This window comes from Ursus arctos, unplaced genomic scaffold, assembly GCF_023065955.2.
Source record: "Ursus arctos isolate Adak ecotype North America unplaced genomic scaffold, UrsArc2.0 scaffold_3, whole genome shotgun sequence".
NCBI classification, from domain to species: domain Eukaryota; kingdom Metazoa; phylum Chordata; class Mammalia; order Carnivora; family Ursidae; genus Ursus; species Ursus arctos.
In genome coordinates, this window is record NW_026622985.1 from 15,488,600 (window position 1) to 15,516,343 (window position 27,744).

At 43.0% G+C, this 27,744-nt stretch overlaps 1 protein-coding gene across 5 annotated transcripts in view; it reads left to right on the plus strand.

The window, feature by feature from the left end:
- NRCAM (neuronal cell adhesion molecule) overlaps positions 1-27,744 on the plus strand; it is a 276,950-nt gene that overhangs the window by 239,068 nt on the left and 10,138 nt on the right. For 4 of the 5 annotated variants that reach the window (XM_057304367.1, XM_026503219.4, XM_057304369.1 and 1 more), the window contains 8 exons: positions 195-420; positions 800-915; positions 2,320-2,524; positions 4,977-5,099; positions 5,854-6,030; positions 7,067-7,102; positions 19,754-19,885; positions 20,887-20,965. In XM_057304367.1, coding sequence (XP_057160350.1) covers positions 195-420; positions 800-915; positions 2,320-2,524; positions 4,977-5,099; positions 5,854-6,030; positions 7,067-7,102; positions 19,754-19,885; positions 20,887-20,965 — 1,094 coding nt within the window. The remainder of the gene's footprint in view (positions 1-194; positions 421-799; positions 916-2,319; positions 2,525-4,976; positions 5,100-5,853; positions 6,031-7,066; positions 7,103-19,753; positions 19,886-20,886; positions 20,966-27,744) is intronic. The other variant, XM_026503237.4, reaches the window with a different exon arrangement.

The window sequence follows — 27,744 nt, forward strand, 5'->3', positions numbered from 1 at the left end:
AAGCTTTGAATCTCATCACGAATGAAAAAATAAATAAATAAATAAAAGGTCCCTGGAGGACATTGTGAATAGCTCGCATTTTAGCATTTCAGTGCTCATTTTCCTAAAGTCCGGGAATTGAATTTGGTATTCCAGGGGAAGTTTGCTCAGTCTGATCTGTTTTAGAAGCTCTGATTATTTGGCTTTTCTTCTAGCCCTTGAACGGTTTCGAATCTAACGGGCCGGGCCTTCAGTACAAAGTGAGCTGGCGCCAGAAAGATGGCGACGACGAATGGACGTCCGTGGTGGTGGCAAATGTATCCAAGTATATTGTCTCGGGCACGCCAACCTTCGTTCCATACCTGATCAAAGTGCAGGCCCTGAATGACGTGGGATTTGCTCCAGAGCCAGCCGTGGTCATGGGGCATTCTGGAGAAGACCGTAAGTGTTTGACGCTATGTCACTGATACTTTTGTTTATACCCCAAAACAGACTTAGCAAAGGTGCAAGCCGAGGCCATTTCCAGGGGGTGCTTGGATTGGGAGGGGCAGCAATTATTTTGCTCAACATTCCTGAATGCAAAAAGCCTGCTACGTATGTAACAAACAGGTTCAGAATGTCACGTGTCATTACTTTTTAAAAAGGTACATTATTCTCACCAAGTCAGACGAACAGATACCAAAAAAATCTCTCAATCCTTGATAATCCATAGAACAAAGCTGGGTCATACTTCAAGCCAGAATTGTGAGTGGCATTTTTGCGTGAAATTCAAAATAACGTTGATACTTCTGCCTCTGCCCCCTTTCCTGTTTTTCCCTAGTCCCAATGGTGGCGCCTGGAAACGTGCGCGTGAATGTGGTGAACAGTACCTTAGCCGAGGTGCACTGGGACCCCGTACCTCTGAAAAGTATCCGAGGACACCTGCAAGGCTATCGGGCAAGTGAAGGGAGGTTTTTTTGCTTTCTTCCCGTAGGAACAGGCCCTCAGTGAATGCCAGATGCACTTCTCTTGGCCGGAGGCCTTGAGAGTTCGTCTGGTTTATCACCCCGGACAGGCCATGTCTCTAAGGAACCCCAACTAGAGCAGAAGCAAAACCTCACTGCATCTAAAGTGGGGGAAAAAAACAAACAAAACCTATTTTCTCCGTTTTCCCCACAGGTGACCTAAAATTTTTCCAACTAAACAATTAACAGAGGCACAAAATGGGGAAAACTAGTGTTTTAGAAACTAAAATTCAACCGAATGCACCTAGCTTTAAAGCAATGCTACCACACGTGTTAAACACACAAAATTGTCCTGAAAATAACGTAGGCATTTTTTTAAAAATCATTCAGATTGTACTTCAAACTCATATAGTCCCGACAGGGTCATTCTTATGACAATCGTTTATCTTAGTTCTTGGGAAGCACAGAAAGACTGATGCGTAGACATGCGCGATGGATGGGCTAAGAACTGGTTTTGCGCCCACGGAGAAAGTCACGGCTCTGGTTTGTTAACACTGACCCCTAGAGATCACTGTCGGCACTGCAGCAGATTCAGTGTTGGGTTTTTTTTCTCTAGTATTGCCAGATTCTGTATATATGTTGACTTCTCTTGAAAATGCTTTTAAACTTCTAAGAAGAATTTCAGAAGACTTAATAAACAGCAATTCTGGATTTTTAGCCAAAGTTAATCAACTCTTTGCTTACCCACCTTTCCAAAACCTGTGCCTGCCATTTAATACCAAAAAAAAAAAAAGTATTTTTAACGAAGTGTTACAGTTTGGGTTAGTGAGAAAGCCCTAAACTTGGAGTGGAGGACCCACTGTGGCTTTTGCTTGCCCAGTGGCCGGGGGCAAGCCACTCGGCGGTCCGGGGTTCATCTGTGCGAAAGGAATAATAATAAAAGCTTCGCCATGGCTTTTAGGCTTAAATTAAATGATATATTGCCCATGACATTGTATTAGCTCTGGAGAAGTATGTAAATACTGGGCAGTAATTTTTGGTTTTAGAATATTTTATACAAGTAAGATGCTTCAATCCTTCCATCATCTTCCATTCCCTTATGTTCTAGAGAGGTCTGTGTGGGTGTCACGCTGTTCCGTTTCTTTCCCTCACGCTTCTCCAAACCAGTAGCCTATAGCCCAGCTGCATCAAATGTTCTCAATTCCGTTTCCCTCATTATGTTTGGGTGTCTCCTGTGTTGCCTCATAATCAATATCTCTCAGTTTTGCCAAGAATCTTCTTCTAAAATGCACCAACGACATTTTCTAGGACACAGGCATAAGACTTGAATCTCATGAGCAGGAGGAATCTTGTTTGCTCCCTTACCTGTCCCTGACTTTTGCCCGTGCTCTTTCAGATTTACTACTGGAAGGCACAGAGTTCGTCTAAGAGAAACAGACGCCACCTTGAGAAAAAGATCCTCACTTTCCAGGGCAGCAAGACTCACGGCATGTTGCCTGGGCTGGAGCCCTTCAGCCACTACACGCTGAACGTCCGCGTGGTCAACGGGAAAGGGGAGGGCCCGGCCAGCCCCGACAGAGTCTTTAACACTCCAGAAGGAGGTAGGAGGCGGACGTGACTGAGATCCTAGAGCATATGGCTCGTCCTGAGAGGCTTTGCAGGACAGAAGGGGCCCCACAAAGCTGGCGTAGTGTCAGCTCATATGTGGCCCGAGGGTACGTGGGAGGCTTCACGATGCAAAAATGCTGCCCCAAACCCCCTCTCCTAACTGAAGTTTTTCTCCACACTTCGTCACACTGTCAGAAACCTTGCTAAGTTGGTGTTTATTTGGGTCATTAACTTTCTGACCCGAAGGGAGTTCTGTAACTTCTCTAAGCCTCGGTTCCTTCTTTTGAAAAGCATGAGCACTAATGTGATAACCTGAGAAAAACACCTGGGAAGAAAAATAATCCTGTCAGTCGTAGTTGACTTCTTTTCTGGTGCACCTTTATCGTTTCTGCTGAAGTTGAACTGGGTTAGAAGGTTGGAGGTCTTGACAAAATGGGTTGGAAAGAGAAGGAAAAGCATTGCCAGAAGGGGCCGTTGCAAGGGGAGGGGGAGGGAGGATCCACTATCCATCAGTGCAGGGGTGGGGCAGGAGGAGTTTGGGCACAGAGACATGGGAGCCTAGTAGATGAGGGAGAGAGGGACAGTAGAGTAAGGAAGATAAGGATTCACGCATTTGAATTTTGCTCCAAGCCCGTATTAAAAATGAGCCAAATCACTTCTGTGGATTCCTTAGGTCTTTTTTTTTTTTTAAGATTTTATTTATTTATTTGACAGAGAGAGAGACAGCCAGCGAGAGAGGGAACACAGGCAGGGGAGTGGGAGAGGAAGAAGCAGGCTCATAGCAGAGGAGCCTGATATGGGGCTCGATCCCATAACGCTGGGATCACGCCCTGAGCCGAAGGCAGGCGCTTAACCGCTGTGCCACCCAGGCGCCCCTCCTTAGGTCTTTTTGATACAAGTAGTTCGCAGACAAACCAGGTCCTGGCTCCTTTGAAGGGCTCATGATGTTGGCACCTGACCAGCATCCTCTGAGGGTCTTCCTGTGTCTCAGCTCCCCTCCTATGACAATTGCTTGTCCTCGGTCCATTGCTGCTTCAGAGGCTGAAGCCTTCTTCCTCTCGAGGCTTTCACTAGTGAGACCTCACTGCTCCTTGAGATGGTTCGGGGAAGGTGTCATAGTAGAGATGACCCGCGAATTAAAGGGTAAGGAAGAGAGGAAGTAGTATGTCCACAGACACGATGGTATGAAGCAGCATGGCTTCCTCAAGGAACTATCAGTTGTGTAGCCAGGAATGGTGAGGAAAGAGAGGAAGGTGAGCGAGGGAGGGCCCGTACCTTGGATGGTCTTACGTGCTACGGATATTAACCTGTAAGCCAGAGGCTCTTAACTGGAAGACTGGAGTCTCCTGGGGGGGGGGGGGGTCAATGAATGGGTGTAAGGAGCTCCATGAACCCCCTACTTTTATAGGCAATATGTGTTTACTTCTCTGGAGACAGTTTTTGGCTATCATCCGATTCTGAGAGGAGTGGCTCGGGGAGGCTGAGAACTATGTGCCAGGACTCTTCTAGGCCCAGGCAAAGGCCACTGAGGGCCTGAAGTGGGGCAGTGGTAGAGAGGAGAGTAGGGAATGGATGTACGAGGGTAGCACTGACAGGATGTAGTGTCCCCGGAGATGGAGGAAATGAGGCAGAGGGAGAAAGTCGGGTTGACTCCTTGGTTTCTGGCTGGAGTGATGGGAGAGACAGGGGTGCCATTAGTGGGTCTTGGGAATACGGTGGGTGTGTAAAGGTGCTAGCGACCGGGAGGGAGAACTGCCTCCATCCATCATCCTCATGAGAAAGTGAATAAAAGAAGACCAGGCATGTGTCCTCTGGTCATTTGCCAGCCTCTGCCATAGAGAACGTGACACCCTGCGGGCTGTCCCCAGAGCAGGGGGAGGAGGGGTCCGCCAGCACCGCGGCTTTTGTCCATCGCCGCGAGAATCTGGGCGTCTGTCAGCTCTCCAGATAAGAACCACTCTGCACCTGGGCAGGCTGGCTCATGCCCAGAGCCCAGCAGGCAGGGTGTCCTGGGTGTTCGGAGACACCTGGTTTGTTGGAGAAAACAGTTCTTAATAGCCCAGAACACAGCTGTGTCTACTCAAAGGTCTGGTTAGAATAGTTTCACTTAGTCACCAGTTTGCTTTTATCAAGACACCATTCACGACACAAGTCCCATCTCCTTTACAAATATTGGTTTGGGTCCAGCTAAAGGCAACATTTTTACGTATTTTGGAAGATGGCTTTAATGAGTCTAAATGGAAATGATGAGGAAAAAAAGAGGAAGAGAACAGCTGAACGGGTTCTTGTCACGGGTTTCTGGCAGTGTATTTTTGGCTGAATCGGGAGCAAGAGTGAGTTACAGAAAACCTTGGTGAATGGTGTGAACATGGTACAGTATGTCATCTGAATCCATTTTGGAAACATCCAAAAACTTTTGTTGACTCTGTGTCCTCTCACTCTAAGTGCCCAGTGCTCCGTCCTCTTTGAAGATTGTTAACCCGACACTAGACTCCCTCACTCTGGAGTGGGACCCACCAAGCCGCCCAAACGGCATTTTGACTGAGTACACCTTAAAATATCAGCCAAGTGAGTTATTGGGAGAAGGCAAGGGGAGGGGGGCGGATATGGTTCCAAAAGGAAAAAACTTAGCTGTTTTCTTAAAATACAAACTGGTTATTTCTTTAGCGCTGTAGAATATCTCCGTATACCTTCCAGAGGTGTTCCAGAAGGAACTTCACGTCAGACTTCCTAAAGACGTATATGCTATTGAAAAGCAAGCAGTCTGTAGAATCCAACAGACCTTTGAGTGTGGGGTGGATGCTATTGTTAGGTTAGGTAGGCGTGAGTTATCTGTAACTAGAAAATGGTAAGAAGAAAGGAAAGGAAAGGAGAGGAGAGGAGAGGAAAGGAAAGGAAAGGAAAGGAAAGGAAAGGAAAGGAAAGGAAAGGAGAGAGGAGGGGAGGGGAGAGAAGGGAAGGGAAAAGGAAAGGAAAGGAAAAGAAACGTAGAAAAAGAGGGGTTCCTTTGGCACAAGACCTCTGAGGCCGAAGTTTGGGGTTACATGACACCACCTGCAAAAACACAGAGAAAAGAAATGCTACTGGAATTCAGCCATAAAATCCCCCTGGCTCCTAAGCCCGTGGGGAACATATTTCCCCCCATTTTGCGATAGTATAGGAGCCATAAACAGCGAACGACAGTTACGTCAGGCAAGGAGTGAAGAGGATTACAAAGGGAATGCAATCCAAGTGTGTCATTTTTGCTTGACGTTTTTATTTATAATAGTATTCCTATAGCAATTAAGGGGGAATGCTCATCTCTGTTGTTTTTTATTGCCAGTTAACAGCACCCACGAATTAGGCCCACTGGTGGATCTGAAAATTCCTGCCAACAAGACGCGCTGGACTTTAAAGAATTTAAATTTCAGCACGCGGTATAAGTTTTATTTTTATGCACAGACAGCGGCAGGATCCGGCAGTCAAATAACGGAGGAGGCGGTGACAACTGTGGATGAAGGTAAGATGGGTATGTATAAAATTCACGTAACTCTAAGTGTCGCGAGACCAAAGTCTTTCACCTGAACGTGTGCCTTCTCTTTCCTTCCTCCCACGGAGGCTCCATCTTCCCAACTAATGCGAACACTTGTTTGTAATTTCCCATCCGGACATCTATAAAGTCAATTATTCAATTCATGTGAGAATAACTATTGGTTATTTGTTTTCCGAGTCTGTGTGAAATTTGTAAGCTGACTTTAAAAAGTTGAGATGAGAGTGGGAAGTTACAGCATTTTGCCACACAGGAACTCAAAGTTCAAGGCAATGGGTTTTCCTGTCTACAACCTCACACGTATACGTACACACACATACATGTAATACACATGTGTGTGTGCACACCGCCACACGCATCCGTATGCAAATAAATAGATGTAATTCTAGTTCTGGTCTTGAGTCACCAGAAGATAGTTCGCTAGGCCACATTCTGGTTGAGGATTTCTAGCAAGGACTATGAAACGGTTATGAAATAGTGCGTTTATTTTGCGTTTGAGCACGGGACTTTGTATTTTGGTATGCCGTCTGGTACAGAGAAAGCAAAACAGTCCCATTAGAGTTTCAAGAAAAGGAGTCAGTACTTCCTTTGCGACTTTAAAAAAATTATTTTGAAAAAATTTCAATTCGATGAAAGTGTCAAAAAACTTTATTAAAGATTTTCTGAGTTTGCATGTCATTAAATTGTAGAATTGCCTGAGGGTTATTTATGTATCTTCCCTAGCACGAGGAATTGACTTTTCTACCCCCAAAGTTGGTTTGAAATACCTTATGCCTTGTTCCGTAAGGGGGGACTATGAATAATGCACCTTAAGGAATGTGTGGATCTGGTTGCTGGGTATGCCTGGGGGCACCAACATATCTCTGTCCCCTGTACCAGATGCGGGACGCTTCCTTCTTCTTGCATGCTTTGGCATTTTAATAAGTGTTTTTATATCGCTTTACATGCTCGTGGGTGTGTTACATCTAACTATATAGTGTCCTGTTTCTGTTTCCCTTCATTGAAGCTGGTATTCCTCCACCCGATGTAGGTGCAGGCAAAGGTAAAATCATTCATCTGCATGACTTTATACATGTTTGAAATTTGCAATGTTAAACATGGCGAAGTGCAGCATGGGTTTAAAAAAAAAAAAAAAGATATAAAATGAGCTTTGAAACACCAAACGGAGGAGAAGATCTTGGAAGATCTTGGCTTTAAAATTCACGTCTAGTCTTTTCCACAAGTCGAAAGCCACACACTGAATTCTTCTAACCCTTCTTCACAAGACCCATCCGTGGTACAAACCCTTATCTTTGCTTTTAATGATGGGATGGGGGCTGGATCAGACGGGACCCACATGGTGGGTTGTCCCAGATCCTCTCTGTGGCCACACCCCATGCTCAGGGTTCAGGAATATTCGTCCTGTGCTGCGAACAGCCTGTAAGAACTCAGATCAGCCGAGCTCTCCGTTCTCATCTGATTGAGCCCCACTCCTTGGAGACACAAGTGTCCTCTTTGCTGACACGACACCACACCTTCCATTCGGAGTTTCGACTTAGTGATGCCCTCTGACTGGCCCGGGACCCGCAGTCGCCCCACCAGGATCCCTCCGAGCAGGTCTTCCTGTCAGCCCACATGCTCTCCCCAGCTGTGTGGTTCCATCCTGTCTTCACCACGCTGCACCTGCCCCCGGGGGGTCTCTTCTCCCTGGGGGATGGTGGAGTGCTTCTGCTCTCCTTTGTTCCTCTCAGCTCTCTGGGTGAGAAAGGTGTGTTGGGAGAGCAGTGCTTGAATCCCCTGGGATAGGTCTTCCCCCTGATGCGTCCCCGAAGAGCCTCCTCGGGCTTTGGCCCTTGGCTAGTGGTTGATCTGTTAGCTTTTACAAGAGCTGGGAGTCCCAGCCACAGGGCACTCTTTTCCTGTGGAGTCCCCCTGGCCAGGGGTGGTCTTGGACTTTGACAGGTTTGAGAACAAATAGGAATGAAGAAGACCATGAGAAAGAAGTGCCTTGCCTAAAATTACTCAGATGTGTGCATGCAGGCCTGATTCAGATCTTTTATTTATTTATTTTTTTTAGAAATCTGCTTCTATTCATAGCCTTGGTGAATGATAAGCTGTAGATCGGATAGATTTTGAAGTAACTGAATCAGAATGATAGCCACGTTAATACCACCATCTGTGTGCTTTTAGACTTGAAAGAATGAGGCTGTGAAAATTCAAAATTTCCACAGTATTGTAGAAAGATATAAGCTTCCCCTTTACGTGTCTGCGCCTTGCCTGGCTTAATTAGATATCAATTAAAGTCCTTGGTTGTGTTACAATAATTCCCTGCTAGGTTCCCCTGGTAACCTTTCACTGAAGCATTCCAGAGAAAGCCTGGCCGCCTTCCCGACGCAGTGGCCGCGTCCCCGCGGCTCTGCCTGGAGTCAGGAGCTGCGTGAATGGTGCTATAAGAGGGCTGTCTGTGAGGGAGCCCGAGTTTCCCGCTGACTTGCCGCGTTGGAAGACGGCATGCATTCACTGGAAAAAAATTACCCACTGATGTTAATGAATTAAAACCAATTAAGAGAAATCCTTATTAAAATAGTTTCAGTTCTACCATTTAATGTTACTAAATTGAATTGTGAGTTGCTTACGATGATAGGACACGCAGAAGTGGGCTGTCAGAAGGTTCACGTAGCCCCTGACGTTGAAATCGGGTGTATATCAGATAAGAAGAGAAATAGGGTTTAAGCGGTTTTCAAAAGCCTAAACCTAACCTTATCTTCTCTACAGTGTTAATGGTGCACGGGCCGCTGAACAGCGCTTGCGTAAAGTGAGGGCAAATGCCATAAGACTTAAACCGCTCAAGAAATCATTTGTTATCCTGGGTTTTCTTTCCTTAAAAAGATCTCTTTTTTTCGATCTAAGAATGAACTCTATTCTCTTTATGTTTCTTCTCCGTACAGTTCAGATACTCTCTGAGAGAGGAGAAAAAGGAAAGTTCCCTACGATCCTCCTAAATTTTCAAATTTGTATGGGTTTTTGCTTTTTCTCTCAACGAGGGGGAAAGAATCAGAGATGGCTCGCTGGGAGAAAGCACGGGTGATATCCTCAGCTCTGGGAGCTTCGGCCTCTGGGGATTTCAGTTCACCTCTGATTGAGGGGGGAAAAGAGATGCAGCTGAGTTTACATTTTTTAAAAATTTTCTTACAGATTTTAGGAGATGTTCATGAAACCCAAACTTACAAACATGCAGTTTGCAAAAGGAGCATTTACACGGCTAAGTAGAACGCAGGACAGTCCATTTGGCTGCCCTGCACCATAGCCACCCCTTCCCTTCCCACGCCCCCAGGGGGCACGGACACACTACTGAGATCTTTAGGACACCCTTATTTGCAGCCGTGTCCTCACTTGGGTAAAGCCTTCAGTGTCTGTGTAACAGTCATAGCTGTTCAGCTGCATCTGTTCAATTTCTGTGTCTCTTTAAATAGTTTTGGGGTCTGGGATTCTAGAAAATAAACCTGTGAAGGCATCTGCAGAAATGATCCAAAAACATACAGCGAACGGATTTGTGTTCTGGGCCCTTGTTGTTGATGGATGGACCCTGCTTTGCCCATAGCCTTTACTTTCTCATCCTTGGGACCAGCCATCAGAACACTACTGTGAAGTGACTGGTTGGAGTACAGGAATAGGGAGAGACTGACCGGTCAGCAACTGAACGTGATTCTTGACGTAATTAGCGGTGGACTATGGTCAGCCAGTGAGGACGGAGCAGAGCTGGGCACCAGGGAAATGGTGGCAAATCCTGTCTGTGGTCAGACTCTTCTTCACTGTAGAATTACACCAGAGTTGGTCCCACCACTACCAAGGAGGTCAAGAAACAAGGAAAAGCTAAAGAATATGTAAACAAAAATCAGGTTTAAAGTTTGGCCCGAACAACAGCAACAAAATGACTATATAAAAAGTTCAGTCAGGTCAATAGCTAACATCTATCTGCCCCATAAAATGCACCAGCCTTTTTTAAGGCACTGTGTCCCAGGATGGTTAGACAGACCTTGCCTTTGATATGCTAAGAATGTGGCAGGTGAGACCAACACATTAAAAAAGAGTAAAAACAGGGGCACCTGGGTGCCTCAGTTGGTTGAGCGACCAAGTCTTGGTTTTGGCTCAAGTCGAGATCTCATGGGTTGTGAGATCAAGCCCCGTGTCAGGCTCTGCACCTCAGTGGGGAGTCTGCTTGAAGGTTCTCTTGCTCTGCCCCTCCCCCTATTCACGCTGTCTCGCTCTCTCTCAAATACATAAATAAATCTTTTTTAAAAAGAAAAAGTAAAAATAGATGCTCAGCTAGTCATTTGAACACTATTTTATCTGAGCATAGATGAGTGAACCATTTATTTTGCCCAAAAGAATCAGGAAAAATTTCACAAAAATAGTAATACTGAACCGGGCCTTGAAAGACAAATAAATTTGGACAGATGAGTCAGGGGATTGGGGTGCATAAATTCCTGGTAGGAGGCATAAGCAAAGGCATGGGCTTTGAAAATCCCCAGGATGTTTCAGTTTTACCCAGAGACGTGACTGAAGAGGTCGATGAGGCCAGACGTGAATGATCCTTAATGACCACAATGTCTTGCTAAGGAAAGAGTGTTTACCTGTGGGCACAGGTGAGCCAGCCATGTTTCAAACGGGGGGTGACAGGATCACATACGTAGTGCAGGAAGCTAAAATGTAGGTAGCTACGCCGGCAGGATCTACAAAGAAAGACTTAGGGTAGGGAGACAAGAGGCAGGCTTTGCAGAAAGCCCCAATGAGAAACGGCATTCGCAGTCCCGTGGCTGACACATCCAGAAAGTGGATGAGTGGAGGGTTAAGCAAAGAACCTTAGAATTCTCTGGGATAAAAGTACGATATCTTCTGTGGCTGTCTTTAAGAATAAGCTACGCGCTCTTCTGTTGGAAGGATTTCACTGTGTTTCTGCCTTGACATCTCCCATCAGTACACCAAGACTACGTTCCTCAGTTCTGTGATTCCAGAATTTCTTAACGAAAATTAATGTTTTGCCTGGGATCTTTACCACTGATGTACGTATGTGTTTCATATTTACTGTCTCTGTTCATTGATCATATTCCTTTAATTATCTGTTCCTTTAAGAGGAAAATCTCAGATGATAAAATCAAATAGGTCCACAGAAGTACCCTACATAATTCCATCATCGGTTTTGCTCTCTGCTGTTTCCCACCCTTAGCACAGAGGGGTGCATTGTACACATATGATGGTGAATTATATCTCAGAGGTCAAGGGCATTATTTCATTTCTTCAATATGCAGAACTTACTCAACTTATTTTTTTTAAGATTTTATTTATTTATTTGAGAAAGAGAGAGAGAATGAGCGCACAAGCCGGGGGGGTAGGCAAAATGAGAGGGAAAAGCAGGACCCAGGACCCTGGGATCATGACCCAAGCTCAAGGCAGATGCTCAACCGACTGAGCCACCCAGGTGCCCAGAACTTACTCAACCTATGATGGGGTTACATTCCCATAAATCCATCATAAGTCAAAAATATTTTAAGTCATAGATGCATTCGATGCATCTAACTTGCCTAAACTGGCTTGGCCTAGCCTACCTGACATGGGCTCAGAACACCTACTCTCGCCTATGTGGTAAGGAAGTGTTAACTGTCTCATGGAATTTACTGACTACTGTACTGAAAGTGCAAGCAGAATGGCCGTGTGGGGACAGGATGGTTGTGAGTGTGTAGGTGGTTCACCCTCATGATCCCGTGGCTGAGGGGGAACTGCGGCCGGCTCCCCTGCCCAGCATCATGAGAGTATCGTACCACAAACCATTTGCCCCAGAAAAGATCAAATTCAAAGTGCGGTTTCTGAATGCTTACAGCTTTCACTCCATTGTAAGGTCAAAAAATCCGAAGTCAAACCAGCATGAAGTTGGGGACTGTCTGTACCTCTCTTTCTGATCCTAAGAAATGCTCTTTCATTAAGTTAATTTCAGGAGAGGCCTTTAGCTTCCAAGTTCTATAACCTAATTGGGAATTTAATTTCAGAGTCTAAGTCAGCCCTTGGACACTTTCTGATTTACTATTCTAGGACATTTTCTCTGGGGTAATACATTGATCTTATTTTTGTGCCTACCCAAGTTAATATACCTGTAAATATGTCATTTTTAGTTTAGGCCATTGCGAGAAGGCTGAGAGAATGGCAGCCTCAGATAGCCAAATAATACCCTTTAATGGCCGGAGATGTCACCTTTACTTAGTAGTACACATTGACTGTCATAGCATGTTCATAATGTGCTGTTTTAAGGAGCCATTTAGGTTGTACTATGATTTTCCAGAATGTGACATGTAATGAACACTTAGGTAAAGATCGTCTGACTCTCTGGGGTGTGTCAAGTAAAACACTTCTTACTTCTTTGATTTCTTCTTTTCAAAGTTCTGATAAAGCGTATTTGACAGTTCTTATTGCAGCTTCTCTCCCAGTGTGTTCTACCAATCAGCAGTCTCTAAAGCAGGTGTCCTCACCTGGGGTCCCCGAACTCCCCATGGGCAGGCTCTTAGAGAAGTTTGTGACTCAAAAAGGTCAGAAGGCACTGTTCTAAAGGAGCATAACACAGTCTTTAAAGACCCACACTGAGCTGCTAAGTAGAACCGAGAAGCAGCCTCCTAGTATTGGGGTTTACCTTGCAGTAAGATTCTGTTACCTCTGCCCCCAGCATTGCTTAGCAACCCCCACCCCACCCCACATCAGTAAGTGAGGGCTGAGGTTTCCTGGGACTCTATCTAATGGACGACAGTTTACGTCATTCAGGACCCATATAACAGAACTCATCAATCTGAATATTGTACATCATTCCTGATTATTCATTATTCTGCTTTTATAAATGAAAACCCTTTCTGTCATGGAAGTGAAATCCGAGTGAACCCTAAATTTCAGCAATAAATCTGATTCCATTTTATTTGCACAATCTCAGAGGACTTCATCTTAGTTTATATTTGTGTGTTGGACACTGCAGATTGCTTGTTTGTTTTATTCTTCTGTCGTATATTTATCTTAAGCCGTAACCCCGGGATCAGGAAACTTACTGCCACAGCTGCGGAGACCAGGGCCAGTATCAGCTGGGAGTCCGAGGGGCCAGAGCATGTGAACTTTTACTTGGATATGATGTAGCTGGCAGTAAGAAGCAATTTCATTGCCCGGTTGTTAATTTGGGGGATGCATTTTAAGAGAGTCAGAACATTTTTAAGGATTTACTCTGGGTCATTCTGAAAGATAACTCGATTCAGTTAAATGAATCCTATTTATCTAAAAAAAATTCTGGTGAACTGAACCATCAACCTATATATTTTATACATCGCTAGGAGTCTCTTTTGTTCCTGTTATTAAAAACAAGGGACATAATATGTTCCCTTGCATATGTTATTTGCATATCACGGAACTTAGAACTGTTCTATACCCACAACATGTAAACGAGAGGAAGGTAACAAAAATTATATTTGTAAGTACCAGTAGGAAAGAAGAAAAGTCTGCTCAAATTGGCCTTTGAGGTAGCAAAAATTAAATTAACTAGTCATTTTGCCAGTACTATCCAAAAGAATTGTATCAGAAATTGCAGAACATTAACACTTGGAGGGAGCCTCCATTATGTTTCAATGTTTCATGTATTCCCGTCAGGCACCAATGTGTATCCCGGCCCCGAACAGCAGGAGGCGGGGCAGCTTTAATTTTTCAGGGTTGAGTAAAACCTGTGACCCCTGCCTGTGCAGCGTGCTCTGCGCGTGATAAACTAGGTGGCCAGTGAATGTGACACCATGTTGAATGTTGTCCAACTTTCTGTTCAGGCCTTTATCATGCACATAAATATTTTTAGAAGTAACTGTTCCTTAGGAAAATGAATACTCGGGAAAGGTTGAATCTATAACTTGGATCAATTTGAAAGCATTTACGTCGGGTGCCTGGGTGGCTCAGTTGGTTAAGCATCTACCTTCGCTTGGGTCATGATCTCAGGGTCCTGAGACTACATCCAGCATCGGGCTCCCTGCTCATCAGGAGCCTGCTTCTCCTTATCCCTCTGCCCCTCCCCCTGCTCGTACTCTCTCTCTCTCTCTCTGCCAAATAAATAAGATCTTCAAAAAAATGAAAGCATTTAAGTTTACCAAAAGCTTCATCTTGTGAGCCTCAAAAAACAATTCTTTCCATAGGTTCACTTAAACTATTTAGTGTATAGCAATTCTTTTGATGAACATGGTTAGCGAAACAATAATTTCGTAAGGCAAAGTACAGATAAAGAAGTTTCCTTTGCCTTAAAAAGAAGATTTGCTACAATGGGAATGTGTACAATGAATATGCAATCTGTATATCCAGTCAGTTTTTCCCTGAGGACATTTTCATGTAGTTTTTTATCTCCACTGATTTATTTGGCATGACTGATTTATAATCATCTGAAATGATAAACTTAAGCAGTCTAGATTTTGTCTTTAGCGTATAAAGAATTTTCCTTTCTTGAAGCGTTAAGTGACTTCCAGTTCCTCAAAATATTCAAACTTGTTGTTTTTGCAAAATTCCCGTAGACAAAGAAGAATGGAGGAAAGAAATTGTAAATGGTTCTCGGAGCTTCTTTGAGTGAAGGTGTCTAATGCCAGGAGCATAGAAAGTTTGAGTTGGTGCTGTGCGGGACTCCTGTTTTGTGAGTTGAGAGGTTGTGTTTGAGATAGACCCCGTTGGAGGCGGGGGCCTGGTGGAGTTGGATAATGGATAGGGCTATGAATGTCTTTATGTGGGGCCCAGGTGGGTTGGGACTTGGGGTTTTTAATTGTCTTTGGCTCTTTATAGCAAATGAATTACAGAATTGGACAGATCACCTTCTAATCACAGCATAGACAAAAGCCATTACAAAAACAGACATAAAACAATTCTTAACTTACATTATTTAGATAATTCAATTTTTTCACATCCTTTACACTTGTAAACGTTCCCTTGGAGTTCGGATGGAATTTTCGAAATGCTTTGGAGGCTAAAATGACTCCTTGATAAAGTCACGATTTTTTTATGTCACAAGGGACTATAATCGAGCAGAACCGTGCAGTCTGGTTAGACCGCTGACGTAAAGATTATTATACTTGAATAGAATGAGAAATCGTTCAAATCATGTATCCCGTTGTGACCATACCAAATTTTTTTAAAAGATTTTATTTATTTATTTGACAGAGATAGAGACAGCCAGCGAGAGAGGGAACACAAGCAGGGGGAGTGGGAGAGGAAGAAGCAGTCTCCTAGCAGAGGAGCCTGATGTGGGGCTCGATCCCATAACGCCAGGATCACGCCCTGAGCCCAAGGCAGACGCTTAACCGCTGTGCCACCCAGGTGCCCCGTGACCATACCAAATTTGACTGCCTGCATAATTTTCGTTCTTTAAATGGTATCATAATCTGTGACAAGTGAAGTTTCTAAAACAAAGATAATTTGTCACGTAAGATGCAAGAACATTCATACTAACTCACAAGATGGAGAAAAATCTCTCACCTACATTAAAGAAGGGCTGTGTGGCACAGGCTCCCTTTGTGATTGATCCGTCCACGTTCCCGCTGTTCCTCGCCTCATGCATTCTCGAGGAGATGCTGCGTTTGCTATAGAACCGTAGGCAAAATGCATTTTGTGTGTCTTTCATGACACAAGCGTTATGATTTTCAAAGTCGTTTAAAGTCATGCATCACATATAAGATTACAATCACGAGCGGTTTTAAAGCAAGACATCAAAGGTAATATTCAGTAATGTACCAGACTACATTTCTGTTCATGAGCGAAAATCATTATGTTTCAAGAGAAAACCACGTTTCTGTAATTTTGTCCCTCGTGTTTTCACAACCACGTGTGGACAGAGCTCTAGGAAAGCACTGCGTTAGTCTGAGAAGAGGAGTATCAACTCACAGTTAGGGTTACAGGGTGCTTTTTGTTAGCGATGGCTTTTAATTTCACAGTGCGGACAGCTCAGGGAGACGTGCTGTCTGCTGGTAGCTAGAAGGCTAACCAGGGTCACGGTGCTAGCATTTCATCAGCTCGAATCTCTGCCGGGCGACTGGTGTCCAGTGGCTCCTCTCATCCAGTCCGTCCAGCAGTCCTCCGAGGTGGGCAGGGCTCATCCCCACATAGGCGTCAGATCAGTGGTGCGTCACCGGGCTGGAATGTGAAAGAGCCTTCCAGCGCTGGAGGAGAGGCTTGCACGATGCCCCCCTGCCCCCACCGGGGGCCACAGAGCCCACACCCCGAGGGAAACAGGCTGGAGGGACCGTTATGTCTGGCACTCGGTGCGTATTGTGGTCCCTAGCAGCTTTGGCTCGAATCAGATCCCATCCACGACACAAAACGTGGCATTTTTTTGTCCTTTTATGGGACACAAGGCAAACCCTATAGAGAAATGTATTTTCTCCGTTGTTATTCTACCTACAACGCCAGTTGCAGCTGGGAGCTCGTTCAAGGTGAGCCGCTGTGATGAGTGGGCCGTTCTTAGGTGCCAGCAATGGCGAGGTAGGACAAGGCCACAACCAGTTATGGTCCCCTCCGACATATAAATGTAACTATGGAAAAGTGTACGTCTTGATTAAAGCCTTAGTTAACATATGACTTCCAGGAGCAAATAGTGTTAATTCAATACTGTCTCCAAACTTTGGCCCAGGAAATGTTATGCTCTTTCTCCACATTTCTAACTATTTTAATTCAACAGGACATTTTTAGACTTAATGGATTCTTCATAAGTAGCCATTTATTCACTCTGTCCCTTCCACGTTATTCTGTTATTCTAAGCATTCAAGAGCATTTCCGCAGAGACCTACTACCACAAAGCACAGGTCAGCCAGAAGGCAGCAAGCAATGTGCTGACAGGACACTTGTTAAAACTGACTTCTAGGGAACAGAGCAAATTTTAGTCCTCTGGCTTGTTTTCTTTTTTCAAATTCCTTATATTTATCTATTCATTTAATTTATTGCTTTGTGGATTACTCAAGAAACACATGATCGTAATTTTATTGTAAAGGTTTAAATAAAGTGAAAATCCTCTTTAATTGCCCTACTCAATCCTACAAGTACCTGCCCACTGCAACCCAGATTCAAGAAGAAAAAGCCCCCCAGGCTTCAGTGTGTGTGTGCGCGTGCATGCGTGAGTATGTGTGATGCGCAATGGTGGCCATGACTTGGGTTTGTAGGCGCATCTGGAGTTAAGATGATTTTAGAGTGTCTTGAGAAGAGTTGAAGCCTCTCATAGTCATTCCAGGCTTTAGATCCCTTCTTCTATGGATGAGAAGTCAAGAGAAGTTGTTTTTCACTTACATAATTTTTGTTTTATACCAACTTCTGGTGCACTCACGTGTGCCTCTGCGAGTGTGCACACTCATGCACCAGTTAACACACCGTGTCTGCCTAATCTTAAATAGCGGGGTGGGAAAATATTGGATGCTTTCTTTCTTTAGACATAGAGGTAGCAATTCAAAGTCAATGTGGATGTTCCTTTATCGCCTGTCAAAGAAACATGTCCACCGTTTGCATAGTTGCACGTAGCAAGCTGCCCGCAGGCCATTCAGTTTTGGCCACCACCATCTTTATGAGGCAACGTCTGCTAGTATTTGAGTATCTTATTGCATCTTGCCCTTATTGGTTGCATTTAGTTGGACGGAAAATGTAGGTGCGGCTACTCCTACAACAAGGCTATGAATGATTAAGCATACTAAAAACAAGGACTCTTCACCTTCAGTCGGATGCTCCGTGGGCTGACACCAGATGGTTGTTGGCTCAGTTTTGGCGAAAAAGCACACAATCAAAGACCATGTACAAATTTGAAAAACAAACAAAAGTATTGCCAAGGAGTATGTCATGGTGGACTTTTAGAGTCTTTTGGCCTGTCTCAGAATGGAAAGTCCCTGTAGCCTCGTATTTTTCGCAAAGACTTCTGCAGATCTGATGTCTGGGCTGGTTTTCCAGAATGCATGAGAGCGGTAGAGCATAATGGCTAGTATCTCGGGAGTCGGACAGACTCAGTCCAACTCCAGCCGTCGGTCAAGTTCTTTCCGTTCCCAGGGCAAGGGTTTGTTCCTCCCGCATACCTCAAAGCATTGCTGCGAAGATGAAATCAGATGTTGCCCTCAGCACAGTGCCTGGCACATGGCAGGAGTTTCAGGATGTTAGCTCTCATTATCCCTGTCTTCACTTCCGTCATCGTCGTCATGATCACGGTGTGTGTATGCAGGAAGCACTGCCCACACTCCTGCCTCGGTCATATCTAGTTATGATACAACTCAAAACCCCTCGAACCAACGAGGCGCCAACGGCCATTTTCAAAGGCTACTGGCGTTTGATTTATAATCCAGATGATGTATTTCCACTTCTCATGTTATTTCTTACACACACATGCACACATTCTTCACATCCTTCTTCATGCTTGATTTTAAGCATTTCATTTTTCTCCCACTGCTTTGTGTGGAAGAAAATAAGGCAACGAGGTGCCATTTTGGCCACGGAGAGCGGAACCTGGGATCTATGTAGCCATGTTTGTCTCTGCATCCAGAGGTCACATATACCCAACCCAACCATGTTAAATGCACTCAGAAGAGACTCAGTCAAATTAAAAGCATGATATAGGCATGCTTGTGAATCAAAAGAAGAAACCCTTTAACCATGATTATGGTCAAAAGAAAAAAATAACCGCCTTTGTAAAAACAAAAGCTTCATATGAATTTATTTAAACAAACCCTCACAGGCATGTCTGAATAGCCATTGATGCTGCACTTTGTCCCATTTGATTGGCACTTTTGAATAATACCAGAAATGCTAATTGTTCTTTGTTTCTCGTAGGAAATTTGCATACTGGGACTAGTTGAATAAGGGGCTTCACGTTTATTGACTCAAACAGAATAGATGACCACAAAGGCTATGTATACATGTGAATGAGTATTTTCTCTTTAAGCTGGTCATTTATTCCATGGATGATTCCTCTAATCAAGATACCTTTCAAAGTCTTTTAAATGGATCCAAAGCAATACTGAGTATCGAATATTGATCCTTTGAGGGTAAATTGGATTCTTCAGAAATTTCCAAAAATCTTTTAGAACCAACTCTTGTAAGTGAGATGAATAACAAATCTAAGTAATGTTTTAGGTACAAACGGAGATGTTATATAAAATAATAAGGCTGGCTATCTTATGTGGACAGGTTTCTTGGTTGGAAAGTTTTCTTTTTTAAAAGAAGATTTCCAAAATATTTTGTAAAATGGCAACATCATTGCATTGATAGGTTAGCCTCCAAAAGTGGTTGCTTTGAAGGAAAAATACTCCATTAGATGTATACATTCTGTTCTGTTTAAATTCGGTCTTATGTTCTTATCGTACTTAACGTACAGCTTATCTGTAGACAGTACTTTTAAAAACTGACCTGGGACTGTTTCTATTGAAAATATATAGTTAAAATAACCGTGAACACACTGTTTAGCAGGATTCGTTAGCATTTGATGGTATTAGCGTTCAGATTTCGCTATTTGAATTTTTTTAATTAATGAAGATTTTTCGAAGTTTTTATATAACTCCTGATGGATAACTGACAGATTTCAATTGGGGGCCACGTGTAAAATGTATAAAAGCTCATATACTATGGTAGCTTTTTACTGCAAGAGACTACAACAGTTCTCCTGTCTCCCTTAAGCCATGCCCCCTGACACCCCTGATCTGTTTTCCAGCAATGGCAAGCCGGCAGGTGGACATTGCGACTCAGGGCTGGTTCATCGGTCTGATGTGTGCTGTCGCTCTCCTTATCTTAATTTTGCTGATTGTTTGCTTCATCAGAAGAAACAAGGGTGGTAAATATCCAGGTAAGAAAGAAAGATGAAAATTGCCTTAGAATGCTACATAATTACCCTATTTTTTATTTATTTTTTTTGAAGATTTTATTTATTAATTTGACATAGACAGCCAGCGAGAGAGGGAACACAAGCAGGGGGGAGTGGGAGAGGAAGAAGCAGGCTCCCAGCGGAGGACCCTGATGTGGGGCTCGATCCCAGAACGCCGGGACCACACCCTGAGCTGAAGGCAGACGCTTAACAACTGCGCCACCCAGGCGCCCCCATAATTATTCTAAACTGTAAAGAAATAATGGGAGTCATACATGTGGACTTTCTGTCCAAACCATTTTTGATTCCTTTTTTTAATAATGGGAGCCTAAGCATTGTCAAGGATCAGAAGGTATTTGGGGGAGTAAATTCACTCTGTTCTCTGAAGATACTAGTGACTCTGTTTCCTTAGGCTCCACCTAAGTCAAAGGAGCCACACCTAAAACCAACAGGCAGAGGGGGGAGGGTACATGGAGTCTTCTAGAGGAAGTACCACATGAACTGAGTCTTGATATCATGACGTGGAACTTTGCTTTTCCTCTACGGCTAATGTTTTCTTCAAGTCAGTGGCTCCGATGAATTTATATTTTCTTTACCTGGCCATTTCCCCTTCAGTGACAAGAAAAAAAAATCTGCGAAAGAAGAGATGTGCTGAAACAATTTGTAACTTTGAATATAGTTAATACATAGATGGGCCAAGTAGGGGAGAGATCTTAGAAACTTCAGACTTAACTCCTTCATCAGTAAGATGCTCACAGGAAGTCAACTTTGAATGTTAACAAATGTTCATTCTCTTAGTTGGTCTCAAAGAGACTAAACAGCGAAGTATTTGCATGGCCACAGAATCCATCTGTTGTGCTAGAACGTCTTCTGTGTATAGAATTATTTTCTACTGCTATACATCTCAGAGAGTAGAGTCTTTAAAACTTTGAATAAGGGAACATGGAACCCATAGGTAATCTTATCGCTTTGAAATGTTTTAGTCAAAGAGAAGGAAGACGCTCATGCGGATCCTGAAATTCAGCCTATGAAGGAAGACGATGGCACTTTCGGAGAATACAGGTGAGCTGCTGCCATTCAGACTCCCTTCACCTTCCCCGCCCTACACACACGCCGCGCTCATGCAGGCTCCCGCCCATAGGATGAGGCCAGGAACAGGCTCTGTGGCATCTCATATTTTCCCCAAAAATTAGTTTAGGAACACTTCCATGTCTACGTGATTACACATCCCTCACAATGAAAATATTCTCACTTTTCGTTAAAAAATAAATTTCCACTTTAGTCATAGGTTTGGAGACAGAGTGCCAGGCAGACTCCGCCATATTTTTCCAGAGGCGTTGCTGTATTGCTCAACCTAGGAAAAGCTGGTGTGTTATCATAAGAGTTAAAACAACAATAAAGACCCTACAAAACCTGCATTATAAAGGAAACTACACCTGTCATTTTCTAAGTAGTGAGTTTATAAATTGGTGTTACTCTTTTTAATCCTGGATTTGATGCTTGTTTTTCCCAAAGAAATACCCATATCCTATCCATTAATCATGAAAGGATAGCAAGGTTCTTTTAGAAGCTGTGAATTATTAAGAATATCATAGCCCTCTAGGCAGTGTGTTAATTCACAGAACTTTGATAATACATTCTTGGCTTGGCTCCATCATTAAGGATAAATTTTAACATAACCTATGTGCTAAGTCATGAAAAGACAGAAGGAGTCAGAGATAGAGGGAGAGAGACTCTTTAAATAAAGATATTCTTGCCTAGGATTTATATGTCTTTTTAAAAAGAGTTAGTTGATTATTTTAGATATGTTTAAAATCAGAAACAAGCTCTATATTTATTCCTTTAAAAAGTTGGGATTTGGGTGTTCCAAAGGAGTACTTCTATTTATAAAATGCCTTTATACCTTGTTTTTTCTATCAGCCTCTTGATTATAAAAATACAGTCTTTTGAATATGCACTGAGCCCAGATTGAGCCTTTTTTGGCAAAAGAAAAGGCTTTTAGGTGAAATAAAATATTTCCCTATTGGGATGGCCAGTTGACATTTATAGATATTTGTGCTAATTTTTACCCATCTCTGGAGCTCATTTTTGGTATTTCCATGTCAATATCATGAGGGGCTAAGTAATGCCAAAGATAAGAAATATAACTGATTGAGAAAAGCCATATATTTTGGATACATTTGGTTTCATACCGGTTTCCACGCAGTTACAAGTGCTCAGGCTTTGTGCCTCAGCACCTAAGCCTTTGGATACTCTGATAGTCTCTTCGACAGAGAGGATTATGATTTGTAAAAACTTCTCGGAATTTCTGTACTTCACGATACAGAAAGATGTCTAGTGAGGGTTGTCTTGATGTCACATGTTGACTCTGGGAGCTTCCTGTGGAAGCTTCCTGGCCCACCCCCCCCGCCCCACAGTACGCGGTAGGGCAGTGTGCAGATGGCCGTAGCCTAGGGAAGCCACGTCTGACGCTGGGTGAGTTGCAGTCTTCACTAATTTAATTCACTCTTCTACATGGTTTTCCCGTAAAGCAGGTGAGGCGATAATGACTAAATAACTTCTTCTTAGAGTTCTTGTGGCTAGAACGCTACACAGGATAGGCACACCGCTCCCTTCTTGCTCGCGATGAAGCTACATCTTCAATGTAGCCTGAAACACCTCCGTATTGGCATGAATTGGAAAGAAAGCATGGCCCCTCCCGCATTCCTCTCGTGGTGATGGGTTCCTGTTGTCCATCATCATGCTTAAATGATTCTGGCGATGTACTGCTCGCCTCATGGCTCCCAATTGTCAGCTTGCTTCTACAGTGGTGTGAAACCAGGGTCTGATATAATGTGACATTGTCAGGGCAACCATGCTGCCTACTCCGTAGAAATGTGATGGAAATCGAGGCCGAATGGGAACTCGCTTGGAATCAAGAAACTGTTAGTTTTCCCGTCAACCCAGCCATACCCTTGATTCCTTTAGATATGACACTTGTTGTGTCTGGGTCTCCATTTCTTTCACCCATAAAATGATTCAGTTGTTCAAATATTAGATGACCACTGAAGACTTCTAGTTGCTACGATTTCTAACCTCCTCCATGAGATGTCTACTAACAACCTTTAATATGATTTGGGGTTCCAGAGCAGTACATGGCAAGTATTTGGCAACTGGCCTCATGATCATTGTGCTTACATTTCTTTGGCCATATTTCTTTGTCTTGGTGTTCATTCATGTGTGATATGTTTGTGAAGCGTTTTCACATGGCTATCTTTAAGTCATGCCTTGAATTCCTCAGAAGAGAAAGACTTTTCTTTGGGCCTATGGAGTACAGACCCATTGGTTCATGTGTGAAGACAAAAATATTTGTCACACATGCAAATACATTGATATGGGAGGTGCCAGGGGAAGGTTCTGATGGGTGTCTAAAACTTAATAAACAACCCAGTAATTTTTTTTTTTTTTGACTGAAACTGCAAGTCCATAAGGACAATCAATCCCACAAGTGAAATCACTTTCCCAAATACCCAACCACCCTTTGCTACGGCTGTGGCTTCATCCTGTGACTTCTTAACATTACCTCAGAATTTTTTCCCTGTGGATTCTTTTCTACTTAAAAAGAAAAAAAAAAAAGACTTTTAGTTTCTTAGATGTTACGATGAATGAAAACGGTTCCAACTGTTTATTCCAACAGATTCTTTTTTTTTTTTTTTAAATAATACATTGAAGTGTCATTCTCCTTCCTAAATCACCAGGGTCCCTTCTCTGCTTTGCACCTTCTGGAAGTTTTGAGCTCTGTAGTATTTATTGATGCTTATTCTTTCTCATTCGGAAAATCAATTAATATGCGGATCACACGCCGACACAGACAAAATTAGGGCTGTTGCTAAATGTAAATTAATTCTCTTTATGATTTGCTCGTTCTCCAGCTTGAGGATGAAACAGTTTCTACATGGTTGGCTCTGAGCCAGAGGATATATCCTAGTGCAAAGAGGGATGGAACTTCAGTGGCCAGATTTTATTTTATTTTTTTTTCCATCAGCTGTAACCTTGTGCCCTCCCTCCAATTCCCACCCCCAAGCAGTGACCCTTTGGTGGAAGCCTGCAGCTTTCTTTGTTTGTTTCTTTAATTATACAGACAGTAGGATCTGCCTCCTTACTAGCATATAGAAAAATCAGAGAAACAATGCAACCAACCATGTAAGTATTTTTTTAATTCTTCAGATCCATTCCTTTAGAAACCAGAATGAACCTGGGTCATAAAGCCAATGACCGTGGTACTTGAACCCATAGCATACGTGGAGGCCGTGGCCACGGGACTCTTGTCATTCACGTGACCGTGGTTCTGTTCCAAGCATGCTAACCCATGCTCCTCGGGCTCGAATGATGTGAAGATGGGTCACCTGTACGGTCTACTTTAGATTTATTCTGCTCACAAACATAAACTTATAAATAATGATGGACATTTAGAGGGAGTGTTGGGGTCACCGAGGGTCAATCAAACCACAGAAGGGTTTGGCGGTGGTGGGATGGTGACCACAGGAGAGTCAGACCGAAGGATCACGGATTTGTCTGTTGTTGCTGGATTTTGGTCAGTAGACGTTCAGTGGGTACTTCCTGTGTGCATAACCCTGAATGAAGTGTTACTGCAAAAAAGGTGAACTTAAAATTCATCCTGAGGGTAAGAGAAAGGAAAAAAAAAACCATCTCTACTCCAATGCTTTGTCTGACATCATGAAATTCACGAGGAATGAAAATTTTCTGATCTTAGAAGCCTGAAAAATTTCTAAAAATGCCCACCATCTCTTCTGTTGTCATTTTACAATGAATTCATTCATTCAACCAGTATTTATTGAGTGCCTACTGTATGCCAGGCTGTGGGGATATTAAAGATGATAGAATGTTATCTCACTAGTTTCTAGTCTAGCGAGGGACCAGGGAAGTAAAAGGACAGTCAGCATCGTGTGAAAAGTGCTAGGAAAGAGATACAGATCAGGTGCCAAGGGAGCAGGGGCTGGGAGCCAAAGCCGACTGGGTGGACGGAAGGAAGGGGATGTGAGAAGTCTTCCCAGAGGACGTGACGTGAACTAAGTTTCGGTACCGTGATGTGAGCATTCCTTTACACTGCAATACCATCTTCATTCACGGCTATGAGGATCAAAAATATATATTGGAGGGGCGCCTGGGTAGTGCAGTCGTTCAGTGTCTGCCTTCGGCTCGGGGCGTGATCCCAGCATTATGGGATCGAGCCCCACATCGGGCTCCTCCGCTGGGAGCCTGCTTCTTTCTCTCCTACTCCCCCTGCTTGTGTTCCCTCTCTCGTTGGCTGTCTCTTTGTCACATAAATAAATAAAATCTTAAAATATATCTATATATATGTGTGTGTGTGTGTATATATATATATATATATATATATATATATATATTGGAGCCACATGTACTGTTTTATGACTTATTTACAAATTTGTTGAATCTTTGTCCTTAACAGTTCTCTTAAAATGTGGCTGAATATTTTTAATCTTTGAATACCATGTAGCTAAATAAGTATATGGCTTTTAAGTCATCCTCTGCAACTTCTAAATCCCTCTTCTCTGGGAGGCTGTTTCACACTGAAACTTGACAGAGTGACTTCCCCGACACAGTGTCAAAAGCAAGTTTGTTTACTCTTTCATTGTAAAATTCATCTTTGAGTTGAAAAAAGGCAAGCATTCATACAGTGCTTCAACACAGGCTTGTAACCAGGCATCACCTCTGGAAATTTCTAAGTGTGTGTGTTACACAGGGTATTTGTGAGAAAAAGAATCTCTCTGAGGTGGGGGCCTTGTCTGGAGCGACGAGGTGTGATGGTAGAGAGATGAGTCCTATTTGAGGGGCACAAGTCACATGCCGGGCACTGGGCTGGTGCCTCATGTGGTTTTTTTTCCCATTTAACCCGATCCTAACTAAAGTATGACATTACATTGCACCACTTTTTAAAAACCAGTCTTAGAAAGATCTTGAGCTGCCTTTGAACAGCTTTCCTGGAAAGACTCTGTATGGATAGAACACCCCTCTTTCTTCTCTTTCTTTCAAGCACAACCTACGTTGCTGTAGATTCTCTCTTACCCACTATGACCATGAATTAAGCTGGAATGGATGTGGGGAGCCTAGGTGGCTCCGTTGGTTAAGCATCCAACTCTTCATCTCAGCTCAGGTCTTGATCTCAGCGTGGTGAGTTCGAGCCCCGCATTGGGCTCCACGCTGGGTGTGGAGCCTACGTAAAAAAAAGCTTCAAGGGATCCCCTTCTTGGCTGGTCACTATTCATAACGGATAGGATTGCGTGTGTAAAAATCCAAATGAATCAGGAAAATAATAGAATTCATTAAAGAATTTAGTGATGTTGTTGACACAAAATTAACATGAAGTCAATTACATTTCTGTGTACCAGCAAAGAGTTGGAAAATAGGATTTTAAAAATAATCCCAGCTATGACAGCATAAAAATATGATGTAGGAATAAAGCCAACAGAAAGATCTCCCAAATATTTCAGAGCCCTTTATTTGATTTGTCTATCTTTGCATCAAAACCACACTATCCTAATCCTGTAGCTTTTAATAAGTCTTGATATCTGGGGGCGCCTGGGTGGCACAGCGGTTAAGCGTCTGCCTTCGGCTCAGGGCGTGATCCTGGCGTTATGGGATCGAGCCCCACATCAGGCTCCTCCGCTAGGAGCCTGCTTCTTCCTCTCCCACTCCCCCTGCTTGTGTTCCCTCTCTCGCTGGCTGTCTCTATCTCTGTCAAATAAATAAATAAAATATTTAAAAAAAAAATAAGTCTTGATATCTGATAAGTCAAAACCCCCAACTTTGTTATTCTTCCTCAAGAATTTTTTAGATATTCCTGGCCCTTTCATTTACATCTGCGGCTAAGAATCAGCTCGCCAAGATCCCTGTAAAAACCTGTTGGGTTTTTATTGGAAATAAATTGAATTTAAGACCAATATGAAGAAGGTTAACATACTTACGATATTTGAGTCCGCCCGTCCACATTTATGGTATGTTCCTCCAGTTATTTAGCTCTTCTTTAATAACTGAATAAAACTGTCATTCTCCTCAGAGAGAACTTGACACATTTATATTTATTTTGTTCTTACGTGCTTCATATTTGTATGATCTAGCTGGAATCATTTTTTGGAAATTTTCATTTTCCAATTATTTGCAATTATGGAAAGAAAATTGACTTTCTGCTAATATAGTATTTAACGACATTACCAAACTCTCTTTCTATTCTAATGTTTGCCTGTAGATGCTTTTGGGTGTTTTACATACATGTAACTGTATGGGTTACAAACAACGACATATGCCTTCTATTTCTTTTTGCACGTTGCTTAGTACTTTCAATGCAGTTTTGGTTAGAAGTGATGGGAACAGGCATCCCTACTGTGATTTCTGATGTGAAACAGAAATCTGTCAACGTTCACCATCAAAGATGATGTTCACTGCAAGTTTCTTATGAATACCATAATCAGGTCAATCAAGATATTTTATGTTCCTAGAGTATTGAAGTTTTTGTTGTGAATGGGTGTTGAATTTTACCAAATACCTTCTTTTGAATCCACTAAAATAATTATAACACTTTTTTTTTCCTTCTGCTAAAATGGAAAAACATGAATTGATGTTTTAATGCTGAAACAAACTTGCATTCCCTAGAATAAACCCAACTTGGTCATGCTATGGTGTCCTTTTAGTAGATTGCTAAATTCCATGGGCTCATGATTTCCTTGGGATTTGCTCATCTAGGTTCCTGAATGAGATTCACCTGTAATTTCGCTTTCTCAAAGTGTTCTTGATGGTTTAGGTATTGGTGTTATACTAGATTC